Source organism: Hemibagrus wyckioides, linkage group LG17 (assembly GCF_019097595.1).
Source record: "Hemibagrus wyckioides isolate EC202008001 linkage group LG17, SWU_Hwy_1.0, whole genome shotgun sequence".
Classification (NCBI taxonomy): Eukaryota; Metazoa; Chordata; class Actinopteri; order Siluriformes; family Bagridae; genus Hemibagrus; species Hemibagrus wyckioides.
The window spans coordinates 13,327,371-13,344,773 of NC_080726.1; the positions used below are offsets into that span (position 1 = coordinate 13,327,371).

The window sequence follows — 17,403 nt, forward strand, 5'->3', positions numbered from 1 at the left end:
GGAAGTACAGTCACAGGCTTGTTCTCATGACAGAAGGTTACAAATTTATTGTGACAGTTTCCAGTGGTTTGTGGAGTTTTTTAAGAGCATTTGTAGCCTCCAGATAACATGCTGCAAAAGTTAATCTTACAAATTACTGAGCTCAAAACATAATAGACATGATTTGATTTTTCACATAAAATACTTTAAAGACTTGGATCACATGCTTTTGAGGTTGTCACTCCTGTACCCCAGCTTCCTGTTTTTTAGACAGTATCTCTACTTCTTCAGAATTATATTTACATTGCCACATGCATTCACAGTGAAGTGGTCCATTTTTATCTGTTTTCCTCTAAAGGCCCCTGCATTTCACGCTACAGCAAGATACGTAAGAACTCAAGGCCATGAAACATAATTAGTTCACATTCTGTTTTACTTTAATGGAATGAGCTCATAATAATAATCATCACTTCTTGCATTCTTCATTGTTAGAGTGTGCCATACAAAGCCATCTTCAATAGTGGAATTCAACCTGGCAAGAACATTTCCATCCAAGGTGTAGTTAATCCTCAAGCTTCCAGGTCAGATATTATTCTGCTCTTTTGCATAATTAGAAGATATGGATGTATTTATCTGTAAGTATGTAGTTTTATCTGTGAAATGAATCGCATTTCATTTCAATCCTTGCTTTGATGAGAATGTGATTGTGCACAATAACAAAACAATGGACGCGTGGGGCTCAGAGGAGCGCTTCGGAGGTCAAAACTTCCAGGTACACAATGCTTTGGACCTTATTTATAAGATATGTACATTTGTTTGCATTATGGTTGATTGACAAAGCAGTTGATTTTAATTGTAAGTGCTTTAACTGAAAATTAATGGATAAAAAGAGCAATGTGTTTGTCAGTGGGAACCAATAACTTACAACCACCTGTACCTACAACCACCGCTTCACCAGGCTGGGGGAGATTGATGTTTTGGGGGTGATTGGTGACCTGAGCTGGACTGCTGTAAATGTTTAGTCTTTTTTTTTTTTACCATCTCTAAGTGTACAGTTACACTTATTTACATAAACTAACTGGTCAGTAAATCCTGTGGTTGTTAAGTACAAAGTAAATAAATCTTACAATGTTCAAATGTATGTAAATGAATGGAATGTAGTCATCCAAAGAATCCATTTTTACGGATACTTTTAATTATCTTTTTTAATTACACCTGTTTTGTACCTGAATTGTATCACATGATATCTTGGTAATTACCTTTAACCCAAGCAATAAAGCAGCGTCATCTGGTACTATAGGTCTGAAGTGGTTCTACTTCATTTTATTTAATGTGTCTTTTCTAGAAATGGTAGTACATAGCTGTGTACAAACATGCCCACGTGGTAGATTTCTTTACACCATTTTCTCCAGTTTGGTCAGTTGCTAATTCCCACCAAAAAGCTAGCTCTCTCTCCTATCACATGAAAGCTATGAATAATTTATGAAGAGGGTTTACACTTGCTTAATACAAGACACATAATGCCAGGCATTGCACATATTCAAACTGCTACACATGCTACATCACAGAGCAGCTGAACACACTCAGAAGAAAGCTCTAGCTAACTTCTTCCTTGGTGTGTGATACATTTGGCTATTGTATCGCTGATTGACCAGGAAGCAGTCCTAAGTTCTTGCCAGTTCACAGACATTGCCATGTGCCTGTTTTGTCATGCAATGTTGTGATGGTCAACTGTAACACAAGTTAGAGCTGCTCTCTGTGGCTTGAGCAGGATTACTTCAGGTTCAATGGTACAGCAGACGTATGATTAATGTCTGCACCATGAGGTGATTGCTCAGATTTGGAAGTGGCTTGACAAGGTGCAGATGGACTATGACAGTGCCAAATCAACAAAGTGTCCATTAAACACCCTCTGTACAAGCTTATTTGTTAAGCTGGCTTTAAATGGGCATTTCTAAAACAGTTCACTTTCAACAGTCACTTTAGCTCAAACAGTTGCATGTTCTGGTAAATAGCTCACCTTCAGTTCATTGGCAGACAGATGATTCTGCAGTGGGCAAGTAGCTGAATTCAACTGCCTGGTTTAAATTAGTTTGTTTATAGTTTGGGAAATATAACAAATTAAATTCATTAGATAATATTATTTGCAGGTACAAAATGAAAGTTGGACTAAAAAAACTTACAGACCATTTGTAATAGCATTTCTACCTCTTTGTTTTTCCAGTGTTTTCCTGTGTTTCAGGGTTATAGGAAGTGGCAGTTTATATTTAGTTATAAAAAAGGGTAGACAAAAGACACAACAGTGGTCCCAGATTATCATGTAATACAGTACTGCTGAACTATATCATAGAGTTAGGACCAAAAGCATTAGTATGATGACCCCAGATAGCAAAAGAGGTCTGGCCCAGATCTGACCCACACAATGCACTTACCACATACCACAAAGAATGATGGCCCTTTGGTGGCCCATATCTGGTTTGCCATAGGTGGGCCACGCATGGGCTAGCACTGGGCCACACTTTTGGCCCAGAACAGGGACCGGGCCACATCTGGCATGGACAGACCTAGGCCACATAAACCAAACCATACCCGGGCCACGTCTGGCATGGCATCATATAAACAGTGCCATCACTGCCAGACTTGGTCCACATCTGGTTGACATACCACTTGCCATGCCAGCACTCAGCCAGCAGTACCGGCTTAATGCCAGATCTGGCCCAGACCCGTCTGTATGTGGGACAGTGGTTCAAAGGACTGCAATATTGCAATATTAGATTGCAACCATAACATGCTTACACAGGGCACTGGGACTCACAGTATAACGTAAATAACAATGTAAATACAGATATCATTAAAAAACACCTTCTTAGCCTGCCCATCGGAGCAAGGATGTGGTCTAGCACTGGTTTGTGGAATGGAGGGAGAAGTGAGTGGTAAGAATCACACACATGTGCTAAATTGTATTAATGACTGTTCTCTGTTGCAGTGAGCTGTGGCGGGGTTAAAAGAAGGGAAGAGGAGAACCAGAGAAGGAGAGCTGAGTACAGAATTCTTGTGCATATTTAAAATAGAAAGGCTAAAAAGCAAGATAAGCACACTTTCACAGTTTCCTTTTTCCTGAACCTGCTACATTGCCTAACTGTCTTATTTCTACACATCTGCATTTTGTAACTGCTGATGTTGTAATATTCTGTACTGACCTGCCGCAGTTGGTGTCACAGTAGAATATACATCATGCACTTCTGAGCTTACTTTAACCTTAAACAACAGGCTCAAGTGACAACCATTTGGCTAGATTTGAACATTAGTTTTTTGGTTTTGTCTTAATTCCATCTTTTAGTGTATTGTCTCAGTATATTTACATGGTACATGCGTTTACACTGTAATGCCTCATTTTAGGTTTTATTTTGTTCTGACTTTTCAAGTATCAGTGGCATCCATATGAATTACAAGTACATCCCATTCACCAATAGGTTTCAGAACAGGATCCTGTTCTAGCATTTTTTTTCTAGCATTTTCTCCATATTCCTTATCACATCATCCTCCCAGTAATGTGAGTGTGGAAGTTATCTCTGAACACCTTTAAGAGCAGTCCTGGTCCACCCACTCCTGGTGGCTATTAAACACAACTGAGGCATATATTATTTTAAATGGACAATCTATACACAGATAGAACTATTCACATTCTCTAATAAAAAAAAACACTGATCAGTGGTTATTATTAATCATTAAATGTCCCACCATTTCATAATAAATAAATAAATCACAATGTCTAACTCTCTCACTCTCTAAAGATATATATAAGGGGTGTACAAAAGTGAGATACTGTATATATATATATATATATATATATATATATATATATATATATATAGAGAGAGAGAGAGAGAGAGAGAGAGAGTGAGACATTGTGATTTATTTATACATAAAAATAATAATGAAATGGTGTGGCATTTAATAATTAATATCATACTTAATAATAATCAATTAATATCAAACTCATATCTCAGTGCAGCATTCTGTATTATATGTTACATGTAGAACATACAGAACAAACACATTTTAGGGTATCTCAGTGTCTCATCTTCTGCCTCTGAATAAAATACCATAATGCATTGTTTTAGGATACATGCTGATCTTAACATTATGTTTTTATAGATAAGTGTCAATGGCATCCATGTCATGGATTACATGCACCGTATCCCATTCAACATGGTGGACACTATCGTAGTGGATGGGATGGTGGAGGTTAAGACCATCAGTTTCCAGGATCCTGTGGTGAGAAGGACCATACCCTTAACTTAAATATAAATACATACCTATTGCTATCTATTCATCTAGTGTAAAGTAGAGGACATGAATGTGGAACTACATTGTAGAATGTAGAAACTAAGCTATTTTGGGGCATAATATTCATGTTTTGTTTTTTTTTGAGTAGCCTAGAAAATACATCTACATGCACAGGAGAAACCTGAGTCATTAATAATACAGTGGGTAGTGGAACTCAATCAAAATACCCCAACATGTAAAAACTACTATTACTATCCTGTGTTTATGTACAAAGCACATCAAAGATTCCATACAAATGATAATGATATGCATTTCTGTCAGCCCAAATGTACTCCAAAGTTTTTAGAAATGCTCAAACATTTTTTGATGATGCAAAAATTGTCCTTAACACAAAAAAATCTTGCAAAATAATAACTTGTAATTTATTAAATATATTGTTATTTGCATATCTGAGGCTTCTAGAATATATGGTTAAAGTGATATGAAAGCAGAGGTGTCCACGCTTATCCGCAAAGGGCCAGTGTGGATGCAGGTTTTCATATTAATCCAGCAGGAGCCACACCTGAGTCCACCTGTTTAATCAGTTGATCTTGGCTTTCAATAGACTCAGTTGTAGCTTCTGTTAGGTTGGAATGAAAACCTGCACCCACACCGGCCCATTCCTGACAAGACTGGACATACCTGTATGAAAGTATAGAAGACGTGAATTTCATTTACTCTTATGACTGCCTGCAATAACCATGTCTTGTATTCTTCATCATTAGTGTGTGCCATACAGAACCACCATGTATGGTGGAATGTGGGCTGGCAAAAACATTGTCATTCAAGGGCTGGTTAATCCTCAGGCTTCCAGGTGAGATGCTAGACTTGTTCTGTGCCTCTGCAAAATTATATTCTACATATTTATCTTTTATCTTTGAGCTGAAACTGTGTTACCAAGTACCTGGAAAGCCTGATTGAAAGAAAGCCAGATTTGATCTAAAACAATGATTGATATTCTGGTTTGGAGAAGATCACCACCTGCAGATCAGCATGCCACATTCTAGGCCTAGAAGATTTTGGTATAAATGATGCACAAAATATTTCTTGAAATTGTATCTGGTACTTGTGTTAACAGATTTGAGATTAACCTGGGTCACAAAGATGGGATTGCATTTCACTACAATCTTCGCTTTGATCAGAACAAAGTTGTATGCAATACCAAATCAATGGATGAGTGGGGCTTAGAGGAGCGCTCTGGAGAAATACCATTTGAAAAGGGACAAAACTTCCATGTATGTACTGCAAATTATAAGGGAATTTTGTTCATTTTTTACCTTATTTATAGGACAAATATATTCAAGTTTGTTTGTGTGGCTGATACAAATAATATTACTTAAAGTGAAAATTAATTTAAAACATCTGATCATATCATTTACCTGTGTCACATTCCTTTCAGATAATCATCTCCTGTACTACTTGTTCATATTTAAAATAGAAAGGCTAAAAAGCAAGATAAGCACACTTTCACAGTTTCCTTTTTCCTGAACCTGCTACAATGCCTAACTGTCTTATTTCTACACATCTGCATTTTGTAACTGCTGATGTTGTAATATTCTGTACTGACCTGCTGCAGTTGGTGTCACAGTAGAATATACATCATGCACTTCTGAGCTTACTTTAACCTTAAACAACAGGCTGAAGTGACAACCATTTGGCTAGATTTGAACATTAGTTTTTTGGTTTTGTCTTAATTCCATCTTTTAGTGTATTGTCTCAGTATATTTACATGGTACATGCATTTACACTGTAATGCCTCATTTTAGGTTGTATTTTGTTCTGACTTTTCAAGTATCAATGGCATCCATATGAATTACAAGTACATCCCATTCACCAATAGGTTTCAGAACAGGATCCTGTTCTAGCATTTTCTTCTAGCATTTTCTCCATATTCTTTATCACATCATCCTCCCAGTAATGTGAGTGTGGAAGTTATCTCTGAACACCTTTAAGAGCAGTCCTGGTCCACCCACTCCTGGTGGCTATTAAACACAACTGAGGCATATATTATTTTAAATGGACAATCTATACACAGATAGAACTATTCACATTCTCTAATAAAAAAAAACACTGATCAGTGGTTATTATTAATTATTAAATGTCCCACCATTTCATAATAAATAAATAAATCACAATGTGTAACTCTCTCACTATCTAAAGATATAATAAAATATTTACAAAAATGTGAGGGGTGTACTCACTTTTGTGAGATACTGTGTGTATATATATATATATATATATATAGAGAGAGAGAGAGAGAGAGAGAGAGAGAGTGAGACATTGTGATTTAAAAATAATAATGAAATGGTGTGACATTTAATAATTAATATCATACTTAATAATAATCAATTAATATCAAACTCATATCTCAGTGCAGCATTCTGTATTATATGTTACATGTAGAACATACAGAACAAACACATTTTAGGGTATCTCAGTGTCTCATCTTCTGCCTCTGAATAAAATACCATAATGCATTGTTTTAGGATACATGCTGATCTTAACATTATGTTTTCATAGATAAGTGTCAATGGCATCCATGTCATGGATTACATGCACCGTATCCCATTCAACATGGTGGACACTATCGTAGTGGATGGGATGGTGGAGGTTAAGACCATCAGTTTCCAGGATCCTGTGGTGAGTAGGACCATACCCTTAACTTAAATATAAATACATACCTATTGCTATCTATTCATCTAGTGTAAAGTAGAGGACATGAATGTGGAACTACATTGTAGAATGTAGAAACTAAGCTATTTTGGGGCATAATATTCATGTTTTGTTTTTTTTTGAGTAGCCTAGAAAATACATCTACATGCACAGGAGAAACCTGAGTCATTAATAATACAGTGGGTAGTGGAACTCAATCAAAATACCCCAACATGTAAAAACTACTATTACTATCCTGTGTTTATGTACAAAGCACATCAAAGATTCCATACAAATGATAATGATATGCATTTCTGTCAGCCCAAATGTACTCCAAAGTTTTTAGAAATGCTCAAACATTTTTTGATGATGCAAAAATTGTCCTTAACACAAAAAAAATCTTGCAAAATAATAACTTGTAATTTATTAAATATATTGTTATTTGCATATCTGAGGCTTCTAGAATATATGGTGAAAGTGATATGAAAGCAGAGGTGTCCACGCTTATCCGCAAAGGGCCAGTGTGGATGCAGGTTTTCATATTAATCCAGCAGGAGCCACACCTGAGTCCAGCTGTTTAATCAGTTGATCTTGGCTTTCAATAGACTCAGTTGTAGCTTCTGTTAGGTTGGAATGAAAACCTGCACCCACACCGGCCCATTCCTGACAAGACTGGACATACCTGTATAGAAGATGTGAATTTCATTTAATCTCATGATTGCCTGCAATAACCATGTCTTGTATTCTTCATCATTAGTGTGTGCCATACAAAACCACCATGTATGGTGGAATGTGGGCTGGCAAAAAGATTGTCACTCAAGGGCTGGTTAATCCTCAGGCTTCCAGGTGAGATGCTAGACTTGTTCTGTGCCTCTGCAAAATTATAGTCTTTTACATTGCCTAACTGTCTTATTTGTACACATCTGCATTTTGTAACTGCATTTTGTAACCTACAAGCACCGCTTCACCAACCTGTGGGAGATTGATGCTCTGGAGGTGTCTGGTGACCTGAGGTTGAATGAGGTATACGCTTAGCTAAGAAATTTTAAATTGGATATTTTTGTCTAATATTTTGTCTGGAACAATTTTACCAAGTCACCGTCACATTTTATCTGTAAACAGAGAAGTATGCAGAAAAAAAATAAATAAATAAATTAAATGGGAGGATTTTAAATAAAAGCACTCTTAAATCATGGCCTGCTTCTGTTTTTCATGAATTTAATGATTTAAATGTGATTAATAAAATAGTTATTGGGCCGAGGCAGGTGGGCTCACACAAGGCATTACGAACATACATACGTTCTTACACACCCTGAGGCAATTCAGAGTAGTAAACTCACCTACCAGCATGTTTTAAGGAGGTATGAGTAAACTAAAATAACTGGAGGAAAGCCACTCAGACAAAAAAAGTTCAATTGTTTCCCAGTTAATCACATTTCTTTTCTATTAACATATAGAAGCAAAAACAGCTTTGCTTTGTTTGGTTGTTTGCTCTATTATATAATTGTTTTATAGTAATCTTTAAATGCATCTGCTATTTCTTTAGGATGTTATAATACCTGAAAATTGATATCTATTTTTCGGGACAGCTCTACTAGATTGGGCCTTACGTAGTTAGAAAGCAAGTAGCCGACTTGCTCTATTACCAAATTCATTATATTTTCTCATATATTTTGGAGTTTTAAAATAACAGGGCAATGGTCTGAAAGGGTAATGGGCTCTATATTGCACTCCGATACTCTGTGCAATTCAGTTTTTTAAATGTAGAAAACATCCAGTCTAGAAAAGCTCCCAAGTGTTTGTGACATAAATGTGAAGTCTTTTTTTCTTATGGGTGAAGGTATCTCCAAATGTTAACCAACCCTAGCTCATTCATCATCCCCAGAGCTGCATTTGTTTTACGTGATTGGGGCCTCTTTTCTATTGGCAACCTGTCCATATACAAGTTTAAGACACAGTTGAAATCTCCACCTATCACTACAATGCTGTTTGATTTATTTGTCACAAGTGAGAGATTTTCATAAAAAGATATGGATAATCTTCATTTGGTGCATATAAATTTAAAAAAAGTTTTTTTTTTTCCCCATGGCATATCTGTCATTTTTATCCTTAAACAATTTTTTAGCTGTGAAATAGACAGCCTTACTAATAAGAATGGCAACCCCCCTTTTTCTCCCTCCACCACAGGACGCACTGAAGACCTGATCCACCCAATCTGTTTTCAACTTTAAATGCTCTTTGTCTGAGAGATGAGTCTCTTGAAACATGGCAGCACTACACTTTAATGTATGAAGCTGGTCCAGTATTTTTTCCTCTTCACAAGTCTACCTATTCCCTTCACATTATAATTAACACAAGTTAAACTTTCCATGGTTATTAATTCAATTAAATGCCTTCTTACATTGCCACATTGGGCTGATCACAAAACCAGAACCAATTAGTGAGTCTATTTAAGTATACCCTTAAAGCATTACTGTTGTCAAGGAAGACAGAACAGTGAACTGTTTACACTTTGCATAGCATAAATTCCCCAAAACATAACTAAAAAAGGCAACCAGTTCCCTATTGAAAGTGATCAGAGAGTTGTGACTCAGTTTCTCTGAGGGAAAAACAACATTTTGCGTGTATGGCCCAGCAGGCAAGTGTCGTCCACTCATTAAGTGTTATTACGTCTGCTATTACTGAAAAAAACAACAAAATTTACCAGTCTTAATGTAATCACTGTATTAATCGCATCGCATTGCAGACTCTATTATATCCCTCCCGTTAATATACATGAGGTCTTACCTTGCGTTCACAGAGATATGAAAGGGGAATGAGAAACAATAATTATAGATCCTAACTGTATTTGTTCATGGAAACCATACAACTATATCATCTGCTCAGGAAAGAGAGCTTTAACATCCGTGTCTGACAACGCTTGATTAATCCGGCGACGGCCTCCTCTCCACATCTGCCACAGGGCTTTTGACAGCTCCATCTCCAATGCGTTGCTTTCCCCACTTACATCTTGATACCGAGCTCCTGTAGTGTTGTCAGGGCATCCGCCAGAGTAGAGGACATTTTGTCACCGGTATTCAAGCTAATCTTCAACTGTTTAGGGTCGAAGCTCCGAGGCTACCGCGCCTATTGGTCTGGGTAGTTCCATTTCATTTGGCTTGGGAGCCAATGCTCTGTGGGCCCTCTTGATTTTTATGTGACTGTCGGAGAGAGAGTTTAAAGTTGTAGTGAGTAAGACTTTCAAAGTCTCGACTGGATCATTCCTTTCTTCGCTGTTTTCGGGCACTTGATAGATTCTAAAGTTATTCCGTCTTAGCCTGTTTTGCAGATGATCGCACCTGATAGATACCTGCAGCAGGTATTAAATTGCCCTCCCATGCTCTCGCAAACTCTCGCGTTACAGAGTTTTCCATATTACAGTATACCATTATGCCTATAGATGAATAAATCCCTTAAGCTTTAAAAATAAATCATCACCAAAATAAAAAAAATTATTAAATGTAAATAAATTAGTTATAAAATGCATTTGCTCATATGCATTCATTATTTAAGGGATGCTTATTGAGAAGAGAGACCATGTCTCAACCCCATTGACACATTGTCCTCACCCTGACACCAGATCTGTCCTCACTAATGCTCTTGTGAATGTACAAACTCCCAGAGCCACGCTTCAAAGCAGCCAGGTGTGTGTGGGCGACCTCAGCTTTGTTGGTAAACTGATAAAAGAAACATAGAACCAGATTTCCCACTGAAAATCAAGCACAATTAAACAGAGTTTAGGATCCTTCTTTCTATGACTGGTGTTGCAATGATATTCTCCTGAAAAAGTTTGACAGGCTCCAACTAACGCTAATAATGTGTAGACATTGTTATGTAATTATTGTTAAAATACAACACTCTTTGTTCAGTTTAAAGAGATATTAATGCCTTATTATAAGACAAAACTGAAACCCACCAGGTTTCTCTACAATGACTACACAACTTATCTGTGGCTAACAGTGAATCTCCACCCACTTTCTATAAAATTTACGAAGAATTGTTCAGAAGTTAGATGGTGAGTTAGAGAAAGCTGCATTAATAAGATAAAAACAAAAAACAAACAATCAAAAACCCACAACAGTAATCAATCGGACTGCATGAGCTATTTCTCAAACCAGTAAGTTGGGTTTTTTTTCTGTTTCATTATTGACAACATTATGGTTGAAAATCAACTATTTTAAATAGGTTTTACATAGTGTGAATTAAATAATTTATACACAGACACACACCAAAACTTTTCTTTTACTAGGTAAGCTGATGCTCCATCAGTTTCCAGTGGGGGGGGGGCTGTGGTGGAGATCCATCTTAATTCAAAGATATAACAGAGCAAATAACAGAGGAGTCGTGTACAAGCAAGAGCAAGATTGTACGTCTGTCACTTGAACACTTAGAAATGAGCATGGAGAGAGGTACTTCCCCTTTCTAGAATGCTCTCTAATAGCATTCTCCTGCAGCTGCCCCTACTTTCTGTTCTTTATGATTTATTATTCATGCCACATAAGGGATTGTTTTTCACTTTTCTTGACTGAAGTTGACTTTCACACCAACACACACACACACACACACACACATACACACACATGATTTGTGTGCTCAAACACTACTGAGCACACAAATCATACACAGAATAATTAAAAAAATTAATTTTCCCGTTACATTTCCCTCCTTTTGTCCCTAAGGGACAACTTCACTCTAGACAAAATTAATTTATTATGGTTAGTGAGCATTTGAATACATCTCAGATTTACGGAATCCCAGAGACGCCATGTGATATTATTATTTTTGCTTTAGTTTTCTCATGTGACCCTGTGACCCAAATCTAGTACTAAAATAATCTACTTGGACACCCCCACAAGGTACACCTCTTCTTATCCCAAAAAATGGCTTCACTGATTTTTATTCATTTGTTTATTTTCTTCATATATATATATATATATATATATATATATATATATATATAGGGGTTGGACAATGAAACTGAAACGCCTGATTTTAGACCACAATAATTCATTAGTATGGTGTAGGGCCTCCTTTTGTGGCCAATACAGCATCAATTCATCTTGGGAATGACAGATACAAGTCCTGCACAGTGGCCAGAGGGATTTTAAGCTATTCTTCTTGCAGAATAGTGGCCAGGTCACTACGTGATTCTGGTGGAGGAAAACATTTCCTGACTCACTCCTCCAAAACACCCCAAAGTGGCTCAATAATATTTAGATCTGGTGACTGTGCAGGCCATGGGAGATGTTCAGCTTCACTTTCATGTTCATCAAACCACTCTGTCACCAGTCTTGCTGTGTGTATTGGTGCATTATCATCCTGATACACGACACCGCCTTCAGGATACAATGTTTGAACCATTGGGTGCACATGGTCCTCCAGAATGGTTCAGTAGTCATTGGCAGTGATGCACCCATCTAGCACAAGTATTGGGCCTAGGGAATGCCATGATATTGCAACCCAAACCATCACTGATCCACCCCCATGCTTCACTCTGGGCATGCAACAGTCTGGGTGGTACGCTTCTTTGGGGCTTCTCCACACCGTAACTCTCCCAGATGTGGGAAAGACAGTGAAGGTGGACTCATCAGAGAACAATACATGTTTCACATTGTCCACAGCCCAAGATTTTCGCTGCTGGCACTATTGAAACCGACATTTGGCATTGGCACGAGTGACCAAAGGTTTGGCTATAGCAGCCCAGCCATGTACATTGACCCTGTGGAGCTCCCGATGGACAGTTTTGGTGGAAACAGGAGAGTTGAGGTGCACATTTAATTCTGCAGTGAGTTGGGCTGCTGTGGTTTTATGTTTTTTGGATACAATCCGGGTTAGCACCCGGACATCCCTTTCAGACAGCTTCCTCTTGCTTCCACAGTTACTCATGTTGGATGTGGTTCGTCCTTCTTGGTGGTATGCTGACATTATCCTGGATAACGTGGCTCTTGATACATCACAAAGACTTGCTGTCTTAGTCACAGATGCGCCAGCGAGACATGCACCAATTAGACATGTCCTCTTTTGAACTCTGATATGTCACCCATAATGTTGTGTGCATTGCAATATTTTAAGCAAAACTGTGCTATTACTCTGCTAATTAAACCTTCACACTCTGCTCTTACTGGTGGAATGTGCAATCAATGAAGATTGGCCGCCAGGCTGGTCAGATTTAGCCATGAAACCTCCAACACTAAATTGGCCAGTGTTTCAGTTTTATTGTCCAACCCCTGTATATATATATTTTTTTATATTTATATTACACATACACACACACACACACACATATACATATACACACACATATACAGTGTCTCACAAAAGTATTTTTGTAAATATTTTATTATATCTTTTCATGTGACAACACTGAAGAAATGACACTCTGCTACAATTTAAAGTAGTCAGTGTACAGCCTGTATATCAGTGTAAATTTGCTGTCCCACATTGGACATTTCCACTTAGGGGTGTACTCACTTTTGTTGCCAACGGTTTAGACATTAATGGCTGTGTGTTGAGTTATTTTGAGGGGACAGCTAGGCTGTATACTCACTACTCACTACATTGTAGCAGAGTGTCATTTCTTCAGTGTTGTCACATGAAAAGATATAATAAAATATTTACAAAAATGTGTGTGTGTGTAATATGTGTATATATATGTATGTGTGTAATATAAGTGTATATATATGTATGTGTATGTATATAACAGGTCCAGTGTGGCACTTTGCAGCTTCAAACAGCCAGAACAAAAATATGGAAATGCTGCTTGTGTGTTTAAGAAGACTATTGTGTAATAACAATAAAGAACAGTGTGTAATCGTGATAAAAATGACTTGTTTATTTACATAAGAAAGGAGTTAAACAAATGAAGAAAATAAACAAATGAATAAAAATCAGTGAAGACATTTTTTGGGATAAGAAGAGGTGTACCTTGTGGGGGTGTCCAAGTAGATCATTTTAGTACTAGATTTGGGTCACAAGGTCACATGACATTGAAGCTATTGAAGAAATAGTGTTTTTTTTAATAAAAATTAAAATAAAAATAAAAGAAGAGATTCTTTGGGATACAAAGAGGTGTACCCTGTGGAGGTTCAAGTAGATCATTTTGGTACTAGATTTGGGTCACAGGGTCACATGACCTAGAAGCTATTGAAGAAATAGTGTTTTTTAAAAATAAAAATAAAAGAAGAGATTCTTTGGGATACAAAGAGGTGTACCCTGTGGAGGTGTTCAAGTAGATCATTTTGGTACTAGATTTGGGTCACAGGGTCACATGACCTAGAAGCTATTGAAGAAATAGTTTTTTTTATTAAAAAATTAATTAATAATAGCAACTTAATTCACATGATACATAATTAATACTATCAATTAATTCAATTTTTATTTATAAATAAACAAATGCTGCTTGTAATGCCGCATGTCATATGTATATTTAAGAAGAAATTAGAATAATTGGTAAAGTAACAAGTACCACATTTCAGTCGTACAGAAATTTGTTGATGGTCCCTAAACTACTGCTTCCGAATGTCTGTCTAATGTCCGAATATCAAACTAACTTCACCGCGGTTCTGATTATGTCGTAATCACAAGAAAACAACTTTTATCTCAAGATCACGAGAAAATTAAGTTGAGATCACGAGAAAACAAAAGCAAAAATAATAATATCACATGGCCTCTCTGGGCTTCCGTACAGATTACATCAGGTTCACCTTTCTCTTTTCAGCTTTCAACACAACCATCATAAGCCACTGTGTGGCACATAAAGAATTATACTGCTGTTTTTGTATACCCCTCTGAGATCTGAGCCTAGCTGTTTTCTTTGTTTGATTAGATGATGCTTTGAATATGTCCCTTTAGATTTATGTCAGTTCAACGCTGTTCCCCACTTCTTCATCCAAATGTGGATCATAGTCTATGGACATAGGACCTGGGGGCCAGTCTGGGAAAGACGTCCTCTTGGGAAACAATAATGTTCAAATTTCTGATTCATGGATTGACTACCTGTGCAGTGAACTGTCGCCTTTCTTGACAATTGTTGGTGCTCAGTGTGTGAGCATTCCCTATACACACCCGTCCCACCTCACAAGGCTTCAAGACACTTCTTGGGAATCGTCGTAGTCATTTTTTGTCTTATCTCGCTCAGGCACTGGTACTTGTTAGCAGTGGCTGGCATGAATCCACATGGCTCTCTCAGCGCCCTTCACAGCAGTTTGTGTTGTCAGCAGAATCTGGAATGGTCCCAGCCATTTGCTTTCTGGGGGGGTTTAATACTCCTGCCCATATTTTTTGTAGCACAATGAACACATTTTTGATGAATACATCCCCTCTTTTGACATATGGTCCAGACCATGAGTCATCTTAATATTACATAATATGGAAACATGTTTTTATTGGTGGACAGGGTTTACCATTTACCATTAAGGCCATACCAATCCCCTCCTTTTACCGCACATCCTGCTTTCATCTGGAGTGGATGTGGCCTGCAATTTTTCGAGATCAGCTGTTCATAGACATGTTAAGAATTTCAGTCATTGAAAGTTTAGCTGCTGCCTTGGCTGCTGCATCTGCTTTAGCATTTGAGTGAGATACACTATATTGCCAAAAGTATTCGCTCACCCATCCAAATAATCAGAATCAGGTGTTCCAATCACTTCCATGGCCACAGGTGTATAAAATCAAGCACCTAGGCATGCAGACTGTTTTTACAAACATTTGTGAAAGAATGGGTCGCTCTCAGGAGCTCAGTGAATTCCAGCGTGGAACTGTGATAGGATGCCACCTGTGCAACAAATCCAGTTGTGAAATTTCCTCGCTCCTAAATATTCCACAGTCAACTGTCAGCTGTATTATAAGAACGTGGAAGTGTTTGGGAACGACAGCAACTCAGCCACGAAGTGGTAGGCCACGTAAACTGACGGAGCGGGGTCAGCGGATGCTGAGGCGCATAGTGCGAAGAGGTCACCAACTTTCTGCAGAGTCAATCGCTACAGACCTCCAAACTTCATGTGGCCTTCAGATTAGCTCAAGAACAGTGCGCAGAGAGCTTCATGGAATGGGTTTCCATGGCCGAGCAGCTGCATCCAAGCCATACATCACCAAGTGCAATGCAAAGCGTCGGATGCAGTGGTGTAAAGCACGCCGCCACTGGACTCTAGAGCAGTCTGACTGCATTGTGCCAAGTGTAAAGTTTGGTGGAGGGGGGATTATGGTGTGGGGTTGTTTTTCAGGAGCTGGGCTTGGCCCCTTAGTTCCAGTGAAAGGAACTCTGAATGCTTCAGCATACCAAGACATTTTGGACAATTCCATGCTCCCAACTTTGTGGGAACAGTTTGGAGCTGGCCCCTTCCTCTTCCAACATGACTGTGCACCAGTGCACATAGCAAGGTCCATAAAGACATGGATGACAGAGTCTGGTGTGGATGAACTTGACTGGCCTGCACAGAGTCCTGACCTCAACCCGATAGAACACCTTTGGGATGAATTAGAGCGGAGACTGAGAGCCAGGCCTTCTCGTCCAACATCAGTGTGTGACCTCACAAATGCGCTTCTGGAAGAATGGTCAAAAATTCCCATAAACACTCTCCTAAACCTTGTGGACAGCCTTCCCAGAAGAGTTGAAGCTGTTATAGCTGCAAAGGGTGGACCGACGTCATATTGAACCCTATGGATTAGGAATGGGATGTCACTTAATTCATATGCGAGTCAAGACAGGTGAGCGAATACTTTTGGCAATATAGTGTAGTATCAGTGAATTTGGTATGATAGCATTTAAGAAATGAGAAATCAGGCCATGATGTGTGATTGGTTTGCCTGAATAGGTTAGGAAACCTCTGTTTCCACAATGTGCCACAATAGTGTACTACTCCAAATGCATATCTGCTATCTGTGAAGATATGTACTATTTTACCTTGTGCCAATTTGCATGCTTCAGTGAGAGCTATCAGCTCTGCTGCCTGAGCAGTGTTTTTGACTTTTCTTTTCTCTTTTAGTCCATTCATTAAGCTGTTTCTCAGATGAGCCTCATCAGTGTTCAAGTTGGCTGATGCAGTAAGTCCACTGTGTGCATCGTGAACTTCAGTGAGCTGTATGAGGTATTAAGACATGGACTGTTGTCTGCACATTGCAATCTTCATGCCCATTCTGACTGGGAATGCCACTTTGCAAGCTTCCTCAACTCTGTTGACCAGGTCTCTATATTGCGCATTGTCAGCATGTTGCCATTTCAGATTGGATGGAGCTATGAGATCATCTGGCCATGCAACTCTTACCCTTGAGATGTCCACTCCCAGTTTATGACCCAGGAGGTATCTCAGTTCCTTTGACATGGGTCTGAATTCTACACAAATGTGGAGCAAGTCCTCTGCTCTTCATATTTTGGTGGTGGTGGCACCACACACACACACACACACA

General features: G+C 38.3%; 1 protein-coding gene and 1 long non-coding RNA gene across 2 annotated transcripts; both read left to right on the forward strand.

Annotated features, from left to right (window-relative positions):
* Positions 1–278: 278 nt before the first annotated feature.
* LOC131367977 (uncharacterized) lies at positions 279–3,763 on the forward strand. Its single transcript, XR_009206990.1, has 3 exons — positions 279–367; positions 472–560; positions 2,966–3,763. It is a non-coding gene; the product is annotated as an uncharacterized LOC131367977 (long non-coding RNA).
* A 378-nt stretch (positions 3,764–4,141) lies between these two features.
* Positions 4,142–8,051, forward strand: LOC131367975 (galectin-9-like). Its single transcript, XM_058413705.1, has 6 exons — positions 4,142–4,257; positions 5,034–5,122; positions 5,387–5,543; positions 6,829–6,948; positions 7,718–7,806; positions 7,918–8,051. The coding sequence occupies exons 1-6, from the start codon at positions 4,162–4,164 to the stop codon at positions 7,970–7,972; spliced, it is 606 nt and encodes a 201-aa protein (XP_058269688.1). The 5' UTR covers positions 4,142–4,161; the 3' UTR covers positions 7,973–8,051.
* The last annotated feature ends 9,352 nt before the right edge of the window (positions 8,052–17,403 follow it).